We start from the raw sequence: 19,888 nt of genomic DNA, 5'->3' as shown, positions 1-19,888 counted from the left end.
TGGATCGAAATAAACGATTTCGAGTTTGGAAAATCATGGTTGTAATCATTATCATCATTATTATTATTATTATTTGAAACATCAATTGAAAATTAGTGAGAAAAAAAGGGCTACAGACCACCACCACCACCACCACTGCCATTGTTTTGTTTGGCAAAATAAAAAAAAAGGACAAATTTGTTGAATATTGTATTTTTGATGTTATATATGTTGCGTTTGTATCGTTTTTTTAACTAATTCGGAAAAAAATAGTTGCATTATACAACATATTGGCATTTGTTGTTGTTGTTGTCGTCAATAAAAGTAGTTCTTTTTTTTATTCTTCTTTCGTCGATAGATAGATAGATAGAGAGAGATCGAGAGAATCATAAAGACCATTAGCGATACGTTAATATTATAGCTTTTGGAAAATTGTGTAAAGTAAGTGCTATTTTCTATGAATAGAAACAGAGAAAGAGAATAAAATTAGAAAAAAAATATAGACTACCAGAATCATCGAATGGAATAAAAAGTCCTTACCATTGTGTGTGTGTACCAGTGCGAGAGTGTGTTGGTTTATTATCATCCATCGTTTGGTTTTCTTTTTTCATTCAGAATAGAAAAAAAAGAAACTAACCCTTTTTTTCTTTCTTTCTGACTTAATGAAATCGTGAAATGAGAGAATGAATGAACGACCGAAAAAAAACTAATGACGTAAAGCGTATTTTCTTCTTCATTTCATTTTCATCGAATATTCTGGCCAACAGGAAAAAGAATGAGAGAGAGAGAGAGAGAGAAAAAAAACGTTATAATGTGTAGGCAAATTCTGGAAAATCATCATCATCATCATCATCATATTAAATAAAAACGGCGACGAAGAACCAATGATAACAAATTGGTGAATCCGTTGTTGTTCTTTTTCTGTGTGTGTGTGTTGTTGTTTATTGTGTTAAATACGAAAAAAAAGGAATCTAGAATGGCGAAAAAGAGAGAGAGAGTGGTCTCTAGAGTTTTTTTTCACCATTGATGATGATAATGATGATGAAAAACAAAAGTAAAATATAAAAAAAAATAAAATAATCACCATTCTCATTTAAACTCGTTAATATAAAACTCAATCAAAAAAAAAAAACAACAACGAAAAAATACATTCAATCTACGCATTTTGGTTGTATTTTTTTTTCTCGAATGTTGAAATATATTCGAATCGACTATTTCGACCAACAAATGATAGATAGAAACACTATTGACATTCAATGATTCGAATTTTTGTTTTGAAATTATCATCGAAATAAATAAATAAAAAAAAATTAGAATGAAAAATTGGCTACCGACGGCTAAAAACATCAATCGATGAAATGAAAAAAAAACATACTGTTAAACTGTACAGTTATCATCATCATCATCAGGTTCTGTTTTTGTTTTTTTTATATATATGAAAATAAATAACAAACTTTGCTATTAATTCATTTGTTGTCCAATTAGTAGTTGCAGCAGACACAGTGAGCCAATTTGGACCATAATTTTTCAACAAAAGCCCAAAGCTATTGAAATAATTGTGAAAAACAACAACAACAACAACAACAACATCGACAACAACCAGAAGTGAAAGTAAAAACAAAACGACCCTAAAACATATTGGACCTTTCGAATTCAAGTGAATAACGACTCCCAAATGAAAAGAGAGAAGCAAAAAAAAAAATGAGAGAAAAATTTGGTGAGTTATAACGGAAACAAACAAACAAACAAGGATTCGAAAATGGAATGAAAAAGAAAATGATGAAAATAATTCACAAGTCTTTATATGTGTGTATTGGGCGTTGGTATGTATCATATATACATTCATTTCAATTGAAAATTTCTTACGCGATTCTTTGGTTTATATATAAATATTTCACATTCTCTATAGTCAATTCTTACACGAATCGGAACCAAATTAATGTTTTTATACTTCCCTACTTTACCCAGTTATACAATGGGTCATTTATCGTATTGAATCGTATTTGGTTTTTTTTTTTAATTTACACATATCGTAAATCGAAATGGTTTTTTTTCAAAATAAAATGAAAAAAAAAAATCTAAATGGCTCACACACTCACACGCAGAATGGATGACCATTTGTCAGTGGTCCACTTATATAAAAGAATTGTTGATGTGATTCTATCATCATAATCATAATCATCATCGTATATATATATCGACACTCAATTTATTTATGGCCATTTGTTGAAGAAATTATTATTATCATTATATTGATCAATGTTTATAAAATTGGAACAATAAATGACTACAAGTTTATTCTTTAAAAAAATCTGTAGTGTGTTTGTATGTGTTTTATATTGATTCAATGTGGATGTGGATGAATGATTTTGGATGTAAGTAAAAAATAAACGTGTAAAAAATTTAATGGAACCAAACGAAATGAAACGAAATATTCAACTTTTGGTCGTTTGACATTTTCAAATCAAATGGATCATTTGTTTTGTTTCAAGTTTTTATCAATCGATTATTATTGACAACGATATTTGAATGTGTATGCAATGAATATTGGGCACAAAATAATGATTATTACCACCACGACACACAGACAGACAATCGTCGAATGCCATTACGTGGTTATGTCAATGCCATTTTGGTTTATTCATTGTTCAATCGTGTTGTTGTCATCAATCCTTAGATCAGAATAATAAATAAATATAAAAAAAAGCCAAACCCCCTTTTCTCCAGAACAACAACAACAAAAAAAACAAAACAAAAAACTCATATCTTCAAAAAAAAAGGAAAAATAAAAATCAAAACCAGAATCAAAAAAAGCTTTTTTCTGGTCTCATTTGTTTTTTCTTTTCGTTGCAGAAATTCATGTGTGTGTGTGTGTGTGTGGAACCAGGAAATCGGTCTCGACATTTTTTTTTCTCGTTGTCGTATAAATTTTGAAGAAATAAAAAACATCAAATAAAAAAAAATTCGTATTCGTTCGCTCGCTCATTCAATTCATTCTTTCGTTTCGTTTCGTTCTTAAATTTATAACTTGCCAATTCTCCGGAGAGTTTTACTTTTTTTTCAGCTTCTTCATCATCATCATCATCATTCGTTCGTTCGTTCGTTCCATCATTCTATTCTTATTTTTTGGTTGTTGTTGTTGTTGTTCCAGCATGACTTTTAAATTAAAGTCAGTAAAGACAACGAAAAATAAAAACGTGGCAAAAATCTATCCCGTTTGAAAGTAGGAAAAAAAAGCTTGATGTTTGCACGATTGGCGTTCGATCTTCACGATGATGATGATGATGATCGGTTATGTTTTGATGGGTCATTGCCATTCATCCATATATGTTTCTATATCTTTCAAAAAATCGTTTGTATGATTGCATTTTTCTTTGCTATAGTATCTATAGAAATATAAAACTATTCACATTCATAGTCGATAGGTCGGTAATCATCGGTGAAACAACAACAACAACAAAAAAAAAGTTCAGATTCGATTTTTTTCCTCTTCTTCTTTGGTATATATTTTTTTTCAACAGGATGAATCCACTACTACTCCAAAACCATCATCATCATCAAATCAAATCGATGAATCGACAAATCACTCATCAATATATGGTCTTTTTCAACAACAAAAAAATACGATTCGATGATGATGATGATTTGAACTATAGAAAATAAGGTGTCGTTATTATTACTATACGTGAATATACTGGAAATCGTAGATTCAAATATAAATAAATATTATATTGCTGTTTGGGCATCTCGATAAATCATCCGAGATAAAAACAATTTCGACAACATATAGAAAAATGTGCTTGGAAAAAAATACTCATTATAATTAATGTTTTCACATAGTTTTTTTTTCTTATTTATGACTTACAATTTTCAAAATGAATCGATTCGAATCAATGTCGAAAATAAATAAAACCATTTTCGTTTTGGAAATCAATTTTTTCCCGTTTGTTTTTTTTTATTGCCATATGATTTACAACATTCACAAATGACGTAATGGTTATATACGCTCATACGTTCGAAACAAGTATTTTCAAGAGATTTTCATAACGATCACCGGATTATAACCACCATCAAACTGGTAAACAATGAATTAAATGAGTGAAACAAAAAAAATTTCAAACCTAGAGGCGATACAATCACCGATCAATCGATTCAGGCAAGTAGAATTTAAATTTTTTTTTTCACCATTCTTTCTTAAATATATCGATGATGATGATGATGATGATATATACATTTTTAATATTTTCTGAAACCAATATACAATGCAAATGTGTTTCTCTCTTTTTTTCCCAATTTATTTATTTGTTTGTTTGTTTATTTATCAGTGTGTGTGTGTATGTGTTTCGTCATATTTTCCATTTATTCATCATCATCATCATTGTAATATTGGTCCATATTAATGGTACCTTTTTTTCTGACTTGATGGTTGGTTGGTTGCCCATTTGCTGTTTGATATTATATTCTCGGTCCCATTCAAACCACTGTATCTAACTACACGACCATCCAAAACTGAATTTCATTCTTTATGAAATTCGAATGGAACCAAAAAAAATAGAATCATTTTTGCCTATTGACGTCCCTAAGGATTATGTCGCATCATCGTAAAGCATCACCATCATCATCATCATCATCGTCCAATTGCTATTGCCGACTACAAAGAAGATGATGATGATGATGATGATGGCTATGAAAATTGTGATGATCAAAACTCATTTCGGTTTTTCTCTCGGTATATATCTATGAATGAGAAATGAATGGATGATGAAGCAAACGAAAAATAGAGAGAGAGAGAGAGAGAGAGAGAGAAAAAAAAATATATAACGACGAAAAAGTATCCAAAGAAGAAATATTCCATTGAAACAAAATCATCATTCTACATATGGATGGATACATAAATGATGTTTTTCTCACTATTTTTTTTTTTTTTTTTTGGAAGCAATATATTTATTATTCGTTTCATTTCTGTTCATTCGTTGCCTTTGCCTTCTTTTTTTTCTCTCTCGTTAAATTATATAAATGGAAATAAACAAATCATCATATATATCGCATTGCAACAGCAGCAGAAGCAGCAGTAATAATGTGAGAAAAACCAATGATTACAAAATATTACGACATATAGCGATAATTATTATTATTGCAAAAAAAAAGAAACAAAGTGATGGATGATGATATCCAATAATGTCCATTCTTTCCATTCCAGGTATCAAATATGATGATGATGATGATGATCAATAGATCAAAATGGTTTCTTTTTTTTTGCTGGTGAAAACATAATTTGTATCCATTTATAAAGACAGATATTGTTTGTATAGATGAAATAAGTGATGCTGATGATGATGATGATGATGGAATCAAATTGAGTGAAAATAAAATTGTGAACAGCAAAAAAAAAGCCAATCATCTCCATCATCATCATCATTATGATCAGATATAGCGGTTGTGATGTATTCATCATCATCATTCATAAACGATGTTTGTGTGTGTGTGTGTGTGAAATAAACTGATGATGATGGAATTAGAATTTTAAATCATGAAAAAAAAATCGTCGAGTTTGAAACGATTGGTTCGACTGATGATGATGATGATCCAGCCAGAGAAAAAAAAACTTAGTCACTTACTTAATAATTCACTACGAGCGGTGAAACTTTTTTTTTTGTATTTTTATTTTGAATTATTCAGTTTTTTTTTCTCATATTTTATATGATGATGAAAATATTGGAAGCTGATGGCAATCGATTTGGCAATGGTGTTGTTGTTGTTTTTTGTTTTGTTTCCAGTTGGCGATGAAATGATCGAATCGAATTGATCGAAACCTCAATCAATTTCATTCAATCTTTCACGCACACACACACACACACACACACACACACACATTTCATTTATTCACCATTCGATTCAATTATTGTAATCTTTTTGAATTTTTTTTCTTTTTCTTTTTTTTTTGTTTCTCTCCACTCGCTGTTGAGTTTCATTCATTCATTCATCCATTTTTTCTGGCCAATCTATCCAGTCGGTTTGTTTGTTTTAAATTGTAGAAAATATTTTCACATTGTTTTCTCATTCAGGCAACAACAACAAAAAAAAATTTGAAAATTCTAAATTTAAACTTTGTTTCCAATCATCATCATTGAATTGTCAAACTGTCAACCTAATTTAATATTCTCGATGATAAAAGTTGGATAAAATAAAAAAAAAAGTTGTTGCGGTCGTCGTCGTCATTTTTGTTTTTGTTTTTGTTGTTGTTGCTGCTGCTGCTGCTGTTGCTGTGGTCAATATGGACGCTTTGGCCAATATATGATAATAATAGAATGGAAATGGACTGAATGATGTATTTTCATTCATTCATTCATTCATTTTCATGAATGTTTATTTAGCCGATTACATAACCACGATGTTGATGATGATGATGATGATGATGATGACAAACATTGGGTATAACAAAGTTTTGAATTTGAACCAAATTCAAGAGATATTCACATATTGAACACACACATACACACACACACACAAACAAACAATAAAACAAACATTATGATGATTGAAATAACCAGATTGACCAATAATAGATGATGATAATGTCTACCTGATTCTAATTCTGTGTGTTTGGCTCCCAATAACAACAAACATTTTTTTTTCATTGTTTGTTCGGTTCTATTTATTGTTGACCATCGTCTGTGTGTGTGTGTTTGTTTGTTTGTTTGTTTATTGTCGTTCTCCATCCATTGACGAATGAAATGAAAATAAAACAAGTAAAATTCTACTACGGTCCATATACTAGGCGCCTACGGTCATATCATCATCATCATGTATTGGCCGAATGTCAAACAATGTTCTAGATTCAAAAAAAGAAATAGTTAAAACCACCAACCATGTGGCTAAAAATAAATGAATGATGAAAATTGACAGATTTGACGACAACGACCACGACGACGACTATCCATTTTCAAATTCATATTATCGTTATGATTTAAAATTCATGAAAATAAAAACGATGAATTGTTGGAAAATTAAATTTTTTCAACAGCGAAAAAAAATAGAACCCAGAATAAAAATTCAAATTATGAAGAATTATGGGATTTGAATTTGAATTTTTTTTCCAGTGAAAACTGTACTACTGTTTTGTTGAATATAAAGAAAAATATGTAAATCAAATCAAATCAAATCAATCTGTTTATAACTATTAGATAGGAATTTAATTTCAACGTTTGCGTCATACCACAAAAAAACAACTAAACCATTGATGAATCCAATGAATGATCCAATTGATTTGATACTTGAATTGATTTGATTCCCAACACACACACACACACACACACACACAGACATATATATGTATGAATGTATCAAAAATTGTGGTTTTCGTCATCGTCGTCGTTGTTGTTGTTGTTGCTGTTGTTGTTGTTGTTGTCGATGATTCTGTTGGAACTATTGTGTTTTCAGTCTTTGAAGCAATTTCTATTCATTTCGTTATATATATTAAACATCACAATTGTTGCTTTGGTCGTATCTGTCATTTGTATGTGTGTGTGTGTGTTTTTTTTTCTCGTTCATATATGAAAATAAAGGAAAAGAAAAGAATTCCTTCGGGAAGTTCATTAGAAGAATGGTTAGTATAGTCCTAACTTTGGACTCTTAGTTTGTCTTTAGTATGTGTGTGTGTGTATTTGGTGGTTCTCTCGGGAACTAACGAAAAGAAACGAGCCAAAAAAAAAAAAAAATAGTAGTAGCGTATTTGGCTACATCATTACAACTTAAATTAGCCTTTTTTTTGCCATTTCACATCATCATATTATATTATAAACATCATGATGATGATGATGATGATGACACGATGAACAAATGACGACTACGACAACAACAACAACAGCAATGTCATTCTTGTGGCTATGGTGTTGGTGGCGGTGATTGAAATCAGTATATATTGGCATTTTTTCTTTTCTTTGGCTGTTGTTGATGGTCCAAACTATTCTGTTGTGTTCGATTTGGGCATTTTCATTCATTCATTCTGACATGAATGGTCTCTTTATTTCTATTTCCATTTGATTCGCAGTTGTTTGGGTTTGGTTTGGATTTTTTGTTTTGTTTTTGGTGGCATTGGGGGTTGTTTTTGATTTGCCCTTTTTTTATATATCTATATGTGTCCGGCTTACAAAATATTATCTTGAAATGAACAACAGTGTGTGTGTGTGTGTGTGTTTGAGTGTCGGGAAACCCAAATTGGCAAACATCAAATTAGATTCGTTTTTATTATTTCTGCCTATAGCTTATTAGTGTTTTCTTTTTTGTGTTTGAGATTCGAGAATTTCTTTTTTTTTTCTTTGGTCCATTCAATTTGAAAAACAATGTGACGATGTGTGTGTGTGTGTGTGTGTAAAAAAAAATTTAAATTACCAGAAGAAAAAAATAACGACCCAAAACATGAAATTTCTTCCATTAATGATGTTCAAATAACCACAGACCACGGTCACTCTATGGTGTTTAATTAATTAAAAAAAACAACGAATTAATTTCGTATCATTCGACATTAAAGTCGACCAATTTTTTTTGTTTGTTTCGTTTGTTGTTTGCCAAAATTTCTCATTGATATATAAATCTTAATGAAGTTCATTCATTTTGGATTGATTGTTTTAATTTCGTTTCGTTTCGTTTTGTTTCCATTTCATTACTGGATTTTTTTTTATTTTACCATAATTAATGGATAGTGATATATGGTGATTCATATAATTATAATTTATCTCCACTATCTATAATCATTGCCAAATAATAAGCATGAAAAAAAACAACGAAAGAAGGAAAAAGTTTGCATCCACAAAATATGATTTTCTGAAAAACTTTTTGCCACACACACACACACACACACACACATCTTGTTCTATTACTTCTCAGGAGAGATGGAATGAATTTTGTTGTTGTTGTTGTTGTTGCCTATCCATTTCTCATTCAATTGGGAATGTGTGTGTGTGTTTTTTTTATCTCTTCTTTTTCTTTTTCTTCTACTGGAATCACTAATTTAAATTGTTTAATTAATCCATATATTCATTCATATATTCCATATGGACTATATATGCATCAACATTGATTGTTGAATAATACCAAAACAAAAAAAACTCAATTTTCATATGCTCATCATCATCATCATGATGTTGATGATGATGATGAACATTTTTAATTAAAGTTTCCCTCTCTCTCATTCTGTTGATTCTGGAATAAAATATGAATAAAAATGAATATGAGAGAAAAAAAAAGAAAGAATCTGATTCCACTCTATATCATTTTAATCGAGATCCAATTAATGGTGAATGAATGAATGAATGGAAAAAAACCAATCAAGATTGTCTTTTTTTTCTCTCTCTCTCTCTCTTTCTGGTTATTTGGTCTCTCTGTACACCAGAAAAAAAATGCAAAATTCTTCATCAGAATTTTTTGGAAAGAAACAAAAACAGAATGATTCCATTTCCCAGTAGATTATTATGTTTGTTTGTTTGTTTGTAATTAAAATCAAGTTGAAAATTTTTTTTCTTTTTTTTTGAAATAATTTTCTTAATATTTCCAACAAAACTGTGTGTCCAAATCATCATCATGATTTATATGAAATTTTCAAACCAAAAAAAAAAAATTTATTATGGTTGCTGCTGTTGTTCAACAACATCAGCAAACCTATCCAGATCCATATATATTTTTTTGGTTGGAAATTATTTTCATTCTCTTGGTCAATTAATTATTCATGAAATTTTTCGGTTAACACATGAACAGAAAAAAAACTCTTCTTGCCAAAACAACGACAACAACAACAACAACAACAAAATAATTTTCATTGAAATACCTATGATGATAGTTGTCATTTATCTGTGTGTGTGTGTGTGTATGTGACATATTTATTTTACAAGTGACAATTATCTGAATTTTATTTTTCTTTCTCGCAACAACAACAACAACAACGGAAAAAATTCATATAAATTATTCAAGAATTTTTGCTGCTGCTGCTGCTGTTGTTGTTGTTGGTTGTGCAAATCGAACGAAAAAAAACAGTGTCTTTTTCTGCTTCTTACATCGATATTCGGTATGCAAAGACAAACATGAAACGTGAAAGATAAAATATCAAGGACACGGTGTTTATGTTGTCAAATGTAAGCATATATTTAACACGAAATTATAAAGACGAAAGGATTATCTGGGTAGCCAAAAAAAAGCAATTCGTTTACAATTATTATCGTCGTTATAAACGATATATAATAGTGGCCAAAGGCTAAATGTTTCTCTTTGTGTGTGTGTGTGTGTATGTCAATCAATAAAATAAAAAAGAATTTTCGAAAAATTTGACCACAAGGTTAAAGACCTTATTTAACCCTGTTGTATTTATTATCGTTGTTGTTGCAATTTTGATTTTCTAGACCAAAAAAAAAGGCCAAAGAAACCGAAATGATAAAATTAATTAGTTGTGGTTTTTTTTGAAATGACAACAAGTGTCATTTAATCATTATTATTCGTATCAGAATACATACATACATACATTGTATCGATAGAAAATGATGACCGATGAAGAAAATAAATGAAATGAAAAAACAAAACATCCAATAAAATGATTATTATTGTTATAATATAACCAACAATTTTGATAGGAATCAAAATTGATCACAAATCCTATAGGACAGATCATTTTTGTTTTTTTTTGTTTTTTTGGACAACTTGTGTCTTCTACTTGTTTTTTTCAAATGTTTTCTTTTGTTCCTTTTTTTCATACACTATTCAACCAGACCAAAAAAAACTGTGTTCAAACATGAACCTGATCCACTTGGGAGTGGTGGTATAGAATGAACATCGAGAGCATAGAGAAAGAAATCAGTTGTGTATATACTTGAATTCACATGGGCATACCATATATACACACACGTCGACAAACATCAGGAAAGAATCATCATGGTCCAGTATAAAATGGACAAACAACAAACAACAACAATGATGATGATGATGTTGGTGGTGACAAATGTACAACAACATGTTGATTTTGTTTGTTGACATTTTTGTTTTCTTTTCTTTCTTTCTTTCTTTCTTATTTACATCGATCAATGAAATCAGATAATCATTTAATTTAATGATGATCGTCCAATCATCAAGTGTATTATGTGACAACCAAACAAAAAAAAAGAGTAAATTGTTTGGTCCATAGAGATTGTTATATATATGAGAAATGAAAATCATTCTCGAGGCGTTATATAAAATATATATTCAAGATATTGGTGATCTATCATCGTTTTTTTTTTTGTTGTCTATGACGTTTTCTTTTATTATTATTATTATCATTATGACTGTTGCTTGATTTGGCGCCATACTATTGGCTCCAGAATACACAGAATATTCACACACACACACACACACACACACACACATAGAACAATAGATGATGGTTTTTTTTTTGTTTCGTAGAAAATTCAATGAATCCATAATAAAATGATTTTTTTTTTCGTTTTCTTTTAGTGAAAATTCAAGTGTGTGTGTGTGTGTGTGTATGAAATGGGATGGGATGGTACATGTTTTATATTTGTATTATTATACAACTACAACCGAAAAAAATAAAATAAGCACCGGTCATATAAGGCGGAGTTGGTCCATTATTGATTTAGATATAATAGAGGGAGGGAATATATATATTTTGATAAACTAAACTAAACTAAACCAAATCAAATCAAACACACACACACACACACTCAAACAACGTCGTTGTATAGTCGTCGTCTGTAGGAAAAAAATTTTTTTTTCATCCATATCCACTTTAGCTATAGCGATTGCTCATATTTTTTTTTTTTTTTTTTTCCTATTCAGGAGCAACTGTGCTGTACACATTATGCACGCATGCTAGTCCCAAATACACACTACACACACACACACACACACACACACACACACAGAGATCATATTTAATCACTTGAGGCACGTTGATCGTTCTGTGTTGTTGTTGTTGTTGTTGAAAGAAGAAAAAAAAATTTTCAACAAAAAAAATATTGTAGTGAAATAATTCTAATCGACTCAAAAAAAAAAGTTATATCATTTCAAATTTCATTTCTCGTTCTGATTGTTTGTTTGTTTGTTTGGCTCCAGAATACACAGAATATGCACACACACACACACACAAATACTCGTCTTCTTGTCATGTTTGAATGATCACATCCACATCTCTTGAGAGATTCTTCTTCTTCAGTGTGTCTGTGTGTTTATTTGTTTGTTTGAATGTTTTTCCGGTAATGTAGAATATAAACAACGAAACGATATGACATCTGGGATCAAAAAAAATTTAGTATACAGTGGCGACATTGATCCTTGATACAACAATCCATTCAACCGACCAACCAACTAATAATCATCAGAAATCCTAAGTGACCACAAGTGGTAATAACAACAACAACAACAGCGACGGTCCTTAATCAAAATATAAACCAGACTAAACTAAATAAATAAGAAGACAGTGAGTGTGTATGTGTGTGTCGATATTTGTTTAGTTTATTTTGTATATATATGTATTTAAGTGTCACATTATTTTATATTGATTTAAATCAATTTTAAAACATCATGCTTTTTGTGTGTGTGTGCACGTGAATGTGTTTTTGGTTTACTTGTAAATTGAGTGAACAAACCATCGTGTGTTTATTGCTCAATTCATCATCATTATCGATTGATTGATTGATTTGATTTGATTTGAATAGAAAACGACGAAAAAAAACACCATCTACAACACCGATCAACGATTACGATGGCCACCATGTTTGGCCTACATCATCCAAATCAATTAAATGATTTGACTGTTGTACAGGCAGCAAGACATTCTTGTTTACCAACATCAGCAAGTAATCTAATCATAAAAGAAGAACCAAATTTTAGTGAAACAAATATCCATTCACAATTACATCCACATCATCATCATCATCATCATCATTCGCATCCAGGTTTACGTGTTACCAATCATCATAATCATCATCATCATCATCATACGGCTTGGATGTCGAATACAATAATAGCCGATCAGCCATCCAAGTATGTAATTGTTCATCACATGTAGATGTTGATGATAATTGATTTTTTTTCTGTTCTATGTCCATTTTTTTCTAACCAATCTTTTACACAACAAAAAAAAATAACATTCAAAATCATTCACCAAATAGTGTTGGCCTAAGTCGTGCACATTTCGAAAAACAGCCACCATCCAATCTGCGTAAAAGTAATTTTTTTCATTTTGTCATTGCATTATTCGATAAAAATGGACATGCCGTCGAAATTGAACGTACTGCGTTTGTTGGTTTTATTGAAAAAGATCAAGTATGTCATTTTTATTGATATTTTCATCATCTAATTAATTAATTAATCAATCAATTAATCGATCGATTGATTGATTTGTCTGAACTGTGTAGGAACCAGAAGGTCCAAAAACTAATAATGGTATACATTATCGTTTACAATTATTATATATAAATGGTGTACGACAAGAACAAGATCTTTATATTCGACTTATTGATTCGGTTACAAAACAGGTAGGTTTTTTTTATATCGAAAATACAATAAAAAAAAATTGAATCAAGTGCAGCGACAACCAACCAAAAAAAAAAAAAACCTTCTGGCATCATTTAACAGCCGGAATACAAATTACATTGATTGTCAGATTGTTAATACATTCATGACAAATCATTTTGTCGAACAAACACACACACACACACACACACATTTACATTGAACTTTTTTACATTTTTTTTTTCATTTTCATTTTATTTTTGCCCTCTCATTTTACAAGCTTGAATGCTTGATCATTTTGTTGTTGCTTTTCTCCGGTAGTAGTTTAGTTTAGTTTAGTTTTTTTTTCTTTGTCAAAAATCTAATCAACTACTGTATGTTGTTTCATCAAATGACATTTATCCAATTTTTCTTTTTTTTTTTTTTGTTTTGTAAAATGGTAAACTGGTATTCTTCTGGCCCTTCTGTTCAAGTTTGTTGTTATATTGTGTGTGTGTGTGTGTGTGTGTGTGTGTGTGGAGCCTTTTGCTTTCTATAGTTTACCAATTTTTATATTCTACAAATTGGCTTAACATTTTTTTCCTTTTTTTTCTCTCTCTCTCTCTCGATTGGGCATTTGGTTTTCCAATATATACATTATATACATACGTTTTATGCTTATCTAACCGAACAGATGTTTGTAGGGAAAAAAGGCAGCAATAGTTGTGTACCACTAACGAAAAAATCATCATCAGTAAAATTGAATGAATGCATCATCCATACATTCATATTGATGTTGATGGTGAGCTTGAAAACAACAACAACAACAACAACAATGGCTACAATTTTTATTCAATGACATGACAGGTCCTTTTTCTCTCTCTCATTCATTCATTGTATGATGAACAAAACAAGTGAATTTTTTTTTTTGGGCCATTTATGTTTTTTTTTTCTACCCCGCACGATTATTCTTCTCATCATCATCATTATTATTGTTATTATTGTCGCCATAAATGTATTCATACACACACACACACACAAAAAGAATCGAATAAACCAATATAATTGATCTGGAATTTGCCCGAAGCAATGATTTGACTGTAGCGAAAAAAAAATCATGTGGCCCAGTTAAAATCCAAGTTGATAAGCCAATATATAATTTCTAAAAAAAATCGAGATCTGAAAAAAAATTTTATCTTTCCTGGTTTTTTGCCCATTCATATATAGGCGTTTATTATTGATGATGATGTTGATGATGATGATTCATTGAACATCGTTTAAAATTGATGATTTGAAATCATTTTTTTTTTCATTCTGGTGACACATTTGTATTCTACATTTTTTTTTGTCACTGTTTTGTTGTTGTTACTGTTGCTGTTGTTTTTTGGCTATAATAATCATAAAACATGGTAGCGAAAATTGTTCAGCGTTTTTCTTCGTCTTCTATATGGTAGTATAGAAATTATTATTATAAAAGTGAATGATAAAAAGTAAAACGAAAAAAAAAAAATTCTGAATGCGACCATTGGGAGCAGTAATAGGATACTATGGCCCTCGAAAAAAAAAATAAATAAACGACTGTAATGATATGGTGGAGATGGAGAAAGAATAAAAAAAAATTATAACCCCAATGATGATGATGACCAATAGTTCCAATTGACTTTTTACGATTTTATTATAATGTTCAGCTCTGCTTTTAGCCTCCATTGTTGTTGTTGCTGTTGTTGTTGTTGTTGTTGTTATTGGTACCCATTTTGATTGCCATTTGGAACACTTGAAAATCACATAGAATGATAGAATCGTAGAATCTTGTTCGTTGTAATTTTTTTTCCGGATTTATAATTGTACAATTTACACCATTTGATTTTTTTTTTGCTGGTTGTTGCTGTTGATAATTTGTTTTTGTTTGTTTTTTGACGTTTTTGAATTTATTTTTTTTGTTTGTTTGTTTTACAGGCCATAATTTATGAAGGTCAAGATAAGAATCCTGAAATGTGCCGGGTACTTTTGACACACGAAGTAATGTGCAGGTAATGAATGCGTCGTTGTTTATCATCAAATTCACATTTTATACAACTAATAATCGATTCATGTTTTTTTTTGTTGTTGTTGTTGTTGTATAGTCGTTGTTGCGATAAAAAAAGCTGTGGAAATCGTAATGAAACACCATCGGATCCAGTCATTATTGATCGGTAAGTGGAAAAAAAATTTTCTCTCTTTTTCTCTATTATTTTCCATGGAAATCCATCATTTGAAACCATGGATTGAACCAGTTTAGTTTTATTTTTCACTGTCATCATTTATTTGGAATATTTTTCCATATTCTATGATTTCATTTCATTTCATTTTTTTTTTTTTAATTAGCACATCAATTCACTTGATGTATTTAAATAACAGAATAGAAAAATGAAATGAAATGAAAGAATGAAAAAAAATGGTTGAAAGAGAAAAGCTTGAAAGTTTCAAACAGACACACATACACATACATTTATGATGCGTAATATGCAAATGCGAATTTTTTTTGTTGAAAATGACAAACAGTTTAAACAGTTCTGATGATGATGATGATATTTGGAATATATTTATTTTCGTTAAAAACACACACAGAATAATTTATCATCATTGCAAATACTTGGCAGTATATACGTTATTATTAGTGTTGATCGGGTAGTTTGATAAAATGCAATTTTTTTTTTTTGTTGAAACAATATATTTGTGAAAACAATGATTCTGATGTTGATTCAAGAATTTTTTTCATTCATCCATCCATTTCAAATGATGTTTGATTTCCATATTTTTGTTTTTTTTCTCCATGATGAAATGATTTTGTTTTTGGCCGGTACTGTCAAATTTTTTTTCCATTTGAAAGTTGATTTTAAGCAGAATAGAATCATTATGTTGATTTGCAAAGATTCTTAAATTTCTATTTTCATTTTTTTTCCCTGTCTAACAATCAAATAAGTTAGTGGAACCGTTATTTTTTCACTGCCAGATAGCTTAAAATATAATAATGTTTCACGATGATGACGACGACACACGTTTTGTGAAAAATGGAAACAACTTGGTATAACGAATATCGAAAATCTCGAAGAAAAGAATCCATTGGTTGTATGTTTGTGAGTGTGTTTGTGTGTGTGTGTGTGTGACTTAAATCTAAATCTGTTTAAGTGAGATATGAAACAACAAGATGCTTTAACATTGCAAGGTCAGTCAGTCAGTCACTCAGTCAGTCAGTCAGCCATTCAGCCATGTCGGCTGTTGTGCATGCACACGTGTTTATTATATTGGCCCATACGTAATTTAACGTAATAAAAATAAAAGTAAAAGTAAATCGAATGAAGAAAATAGAATTTTTTTTTTCTTTTGGGCGTGTGATCTGTCACGTGTCCATTCTATTTCGTCTTTTTTTTTTTTTTGCTGCCTCCATCATCATCATCATCATCATCATTGATCGTTGACCTAGTGCTATAGTACTCGTCATCATCAAAATTTTCTTTTATCTGATTGTTTTGAATCTTTTGCTTTTGAATCAGCCAACAAGAATTATCTTTAATTTTTATCAACTTTCATTTGTTGAGTGCACAGCATTGTGCATTTTTTTTTCACTTTCCATTTCCATATTCAGACGTCCATCATCATTTTAACGTTTTATATTTCAACGACGACGACGACAACAACAACAACAACAACACTTTGATCGTTTTTATTGATTGTGAACCACAATTGAAAATTCACAATTCAATTTTTGCAATGGTTTGTTTCGTCGTTGTCGTCGTTGTTGTTGTTGTTGTTGTTTTTTTAATCTCTAATACCAATGAATGGAATTGCGAATGAATTTTTGCATTCGATGTTTGGTGTGTGGGAGAGGTTTTTTTTTCCCAATCATTCACCGTAATGAATATTTTTTTTTCCTGGTTGATGGTGATGATTAAAAACGTTGCACCAAGTTCGATTTATGTTTGGTGATAAGAATTTTTATTTTATTTTATTTTATTTTCATTTTCATTCCATTGTCGTTGATCGTTATCCGGCAATCATTCATATTGTTGTTGTTGTTGTTGTTTAGCTATCGGTCGTATGAGAATAATAGTTGTGATGCGCATCATTTTCATGGTGTTTTTTTTTCTCTCTGGCAACAACAACAACACACCATATACACTCTTTAATATTCTATGTCAATAGATTCTTTGTTGTCATTGATTGAATAACTAGCGATTCCAAAGTGTTGAAAAAAAAGAAAAATCAATAAAAATAATGTCTACGATGATAATGTACTATTGATCAGATTGTAAACACATACAATGGAGAATGGATGGAGAATTTTCGTTTTTCCATTCAACCTTTATGATATTCTGTTTTGTTGTTGAATGTTTTTTCAAAAGATGTGTGTGTGTGTGTGTGTCTGTGTGTGTTACACATGTTTTGTGTGTTTAAAATCAACAGAAAGAAAATGATGAATAGATTGTGATGTAAAGCAAAGTAAATAATAGACAGGTTGAATGATGAAAAAGAAAAGAAACGAAACGAAATACTGGATCCACTCCACACACACACACACCCACCACTATTTATTTTAGTTCATTCGATTCTTTTTTTGTTGTTGTTGTTGTTGGATATTGTTTGATCACACATCTTAAGTATATATCATTGATTTAATGGTAAATTTGCCATCGATCATCATCAAGCAAAAGTGGAGTGTAAGCACTAAAATGAATGATTAAATTGACATACACACCGATGATGATGATCTAGTAATTTAAAAAAAAAGAGAATTTGTTTTCTTTTGTTTGTTGTTCATCATCATCATCATCATCGTCATTATTGAGAGTTTTACGCCTTACACACAAAAGGAAAATTTTTATTTTTTACCATAACTGATTGTACTGATCATTGAATGGATGAATTGATACAATTTGTCAAAAAATAAAATAAAAAACGTAATGTTTGGTTGAATTGAATTGAATGAATGAAACAATTCTACTTGTTTTTTTTCAACTAGTGTGTGTCTGTGTGTTATGTCAATATTGATGTACAATGTTTGTTGTTGTTGTTTCGCATTGTGACAACAATCATAATGATTTAGATTCTACAGTTTGTGTTTAGACATTAAATTCACAATTCATTTAAAAAAAACACACACACACACATTCTAATGATTGGAAAGTGTTTTTTTCTCTGTCTTTCATTCATTCATTCATTCATTTTTTCCAAAATGAATCACCATATTTGACTGGTTTTTGGCTAATTATTTCCTCGGACATTTTGTAGAATTTATTATATAACGATGATGATCATCATCATCATTAAAATACCTGAGAATAGAACAACAACAGTCACCGATGGTCAATATATTTTTTTTTCTTTTCATTTATTCATTCATTCAGAAAAAAAGATACCGGCCGGTTTTTGTTTTTGTTGTCTATTTTATAATACTTGATTTTTTTTTTGGTCTCTTGTGGCTTTTCAACCAAACAAAGCAATTCCAATGTGGCCATGGGTATTATCATCATCATCATCTTGTGGTCACACAATCACACACACACACACACATACAACAGTCAACAATTTGATGTGAGAAAGAAAAAGGAAAAGAAATCATTTGAAAATAACTGCGGTAATGCCTGATTATTAGGTATATATACACAAGATGGCCAAGGGACTCTATGGTCTCATTGTATATGTGTGTGTGTGTGTATGTTTGTCTCCTATGGGGCCATAATCTCAAAGGAGAGCTTTTCTATCTATTTTTCTTCTTCGGGTTTTTTTTCATGTCTGATGAATATATTGTGTATGTGTGTGTGTATGAATAGAATCATCGAAAGGCGGCTCAAAAGGGATAGAGTTTTTTTCTGGTTGATATTTACTTGCACCTGTATAATGACGATGATGATGATGGCGATTGTTTAGAAGTGGACAAATGTCACATAATCAACTATCATCATCATCATTATCAAGAAATGAATTTGATTTCAATTCCACCATCATATATGGTGAACACTAAATTATGATGATGACCATTGTTGTAATTGTCAGAATACTGTGCCCCAGACACACACATACCACACACACAATGGACGTGATTTCGTTTCAAATGAATGATTTTTATCATTTCTAGCCATTTACGTGTAATAATAATTCTGCTGTTGTCGACAAATGCAATTTGAATGAATTTTTGTTGTTGTTGTTGTTGATGTTGTCATTGCAGAATCACGTTTCAATAGTAAAAATTAAAACCAAAAAAACGAAAAAAAAAACAGAATTGAAAAAAAATGACAAAAATGGTCATTTTTAATTAACTAATCTAAACTAAATTTGTTAGGTTGTGTGTGTTTGTGTGTGTGTGTGCTAATAGGCGTAATAATAATTAATAAGTTATTGCCTGCTTGTTGATGATTCGGTTGTCGACGACGGTCGGTCATCATCATTATGGTTG

At 30.2% G+C, this 19,888-nt stretch overlaps 1 protein-coding gene and 2 long non-coding RNA genes across 4 annotated transcripts in view; 2 read left to right on the top strand and 1 right to left on the bottom strand.

Moving 5' to 3' along the window:
- Positions 1-39: 39 nt before the first annotated feature.
- LOC142598175 (uncharacterized) lies at positions 40-1,208 on the bottom strand. Its single transcript, XR_012832482.1, has 3 exons — positions 1,064-1,208; positions 520-735; positions 40-434 (listed from the first exon to the last, which is right to left on the bottom strand). It is a non-coding gene; the product is annotated as an uncharacterized LOC142598175 (long non-coding RNA).
- Positions 1,209-1,244: 36 nt separating this feature from the next.
- LOC124492626 (uncharacterized) lies at positions 1,245-2,290 on the top strand. The gene is made up of 3 exons (XR_012832483.1): positions 1,245-1,388; positions 1,465-1,802; positions 1,889-2,290. It is a non-coding gene; the product is annotated as an uncharacterized LOC124492626 (long non-coding RNA).
- A 1,715-nt stretch (positions 2,291-4,005) lies between these two features.
- kn (EBF transcription factor knot) overlaps positions 4,006-19,888 on the top strand; it is a 28,218-nt gene continuing 12,335 nt past the window's right edge. Inside the window, exons 1-6 of one of the 2 annotated variants that reach the window (XM_075735215.1) lie at positions 4,006-4,135; positions 12,678-13,005; positions 13,134-13,287; positions 13,380-13,499; positions 15,412-15,485; positions 15,579-15,647. In XM_075735215.1, the coding sequence (XP_075591330.1) occupies positions 12,725-13,005; positions 13,134-13,287; positions 13,380-13,499; positions 15,412-15,485; positions 15,579-15,647 (698 nt within the window). In that variant the 5' untranslated portion in view covers positions 4,006-4,135; positions 12,678-12,724. Of the gene's footprint in view, positions 4,136-11,924; positions 13,006-13,133; positions 13,288-13,379; positions 13,500-15,411; positions 15,486-15,578; positions 15,648-19,888 lie in introns of those variants that run through there. The other variant, XM_047055551.2, reaches the window with a different exon arrangement.

Source organism: Dermatophagoides farinae, chromosome 1 (assembly GCF_024713945.1).
Source record: "Dermatophagoides farinae isolate YC_2012a chromosome 1, ASM2471394v1, whole genome shotgun sequence".
In the NCBI taxonomy this organism is placed as follows: domain Eukaryota; kingdom Metazoa; phylum Arthropoda; class Arachnida; order Sarcoptiformes; family Pyroglyphidae; genus Dermatophagoides; species Dermatophagoides farinae.
Note: the sequence above shows the minus strand (reverse complement) of the source record. Positions and strands in the feature narration are given on the sequence as shown.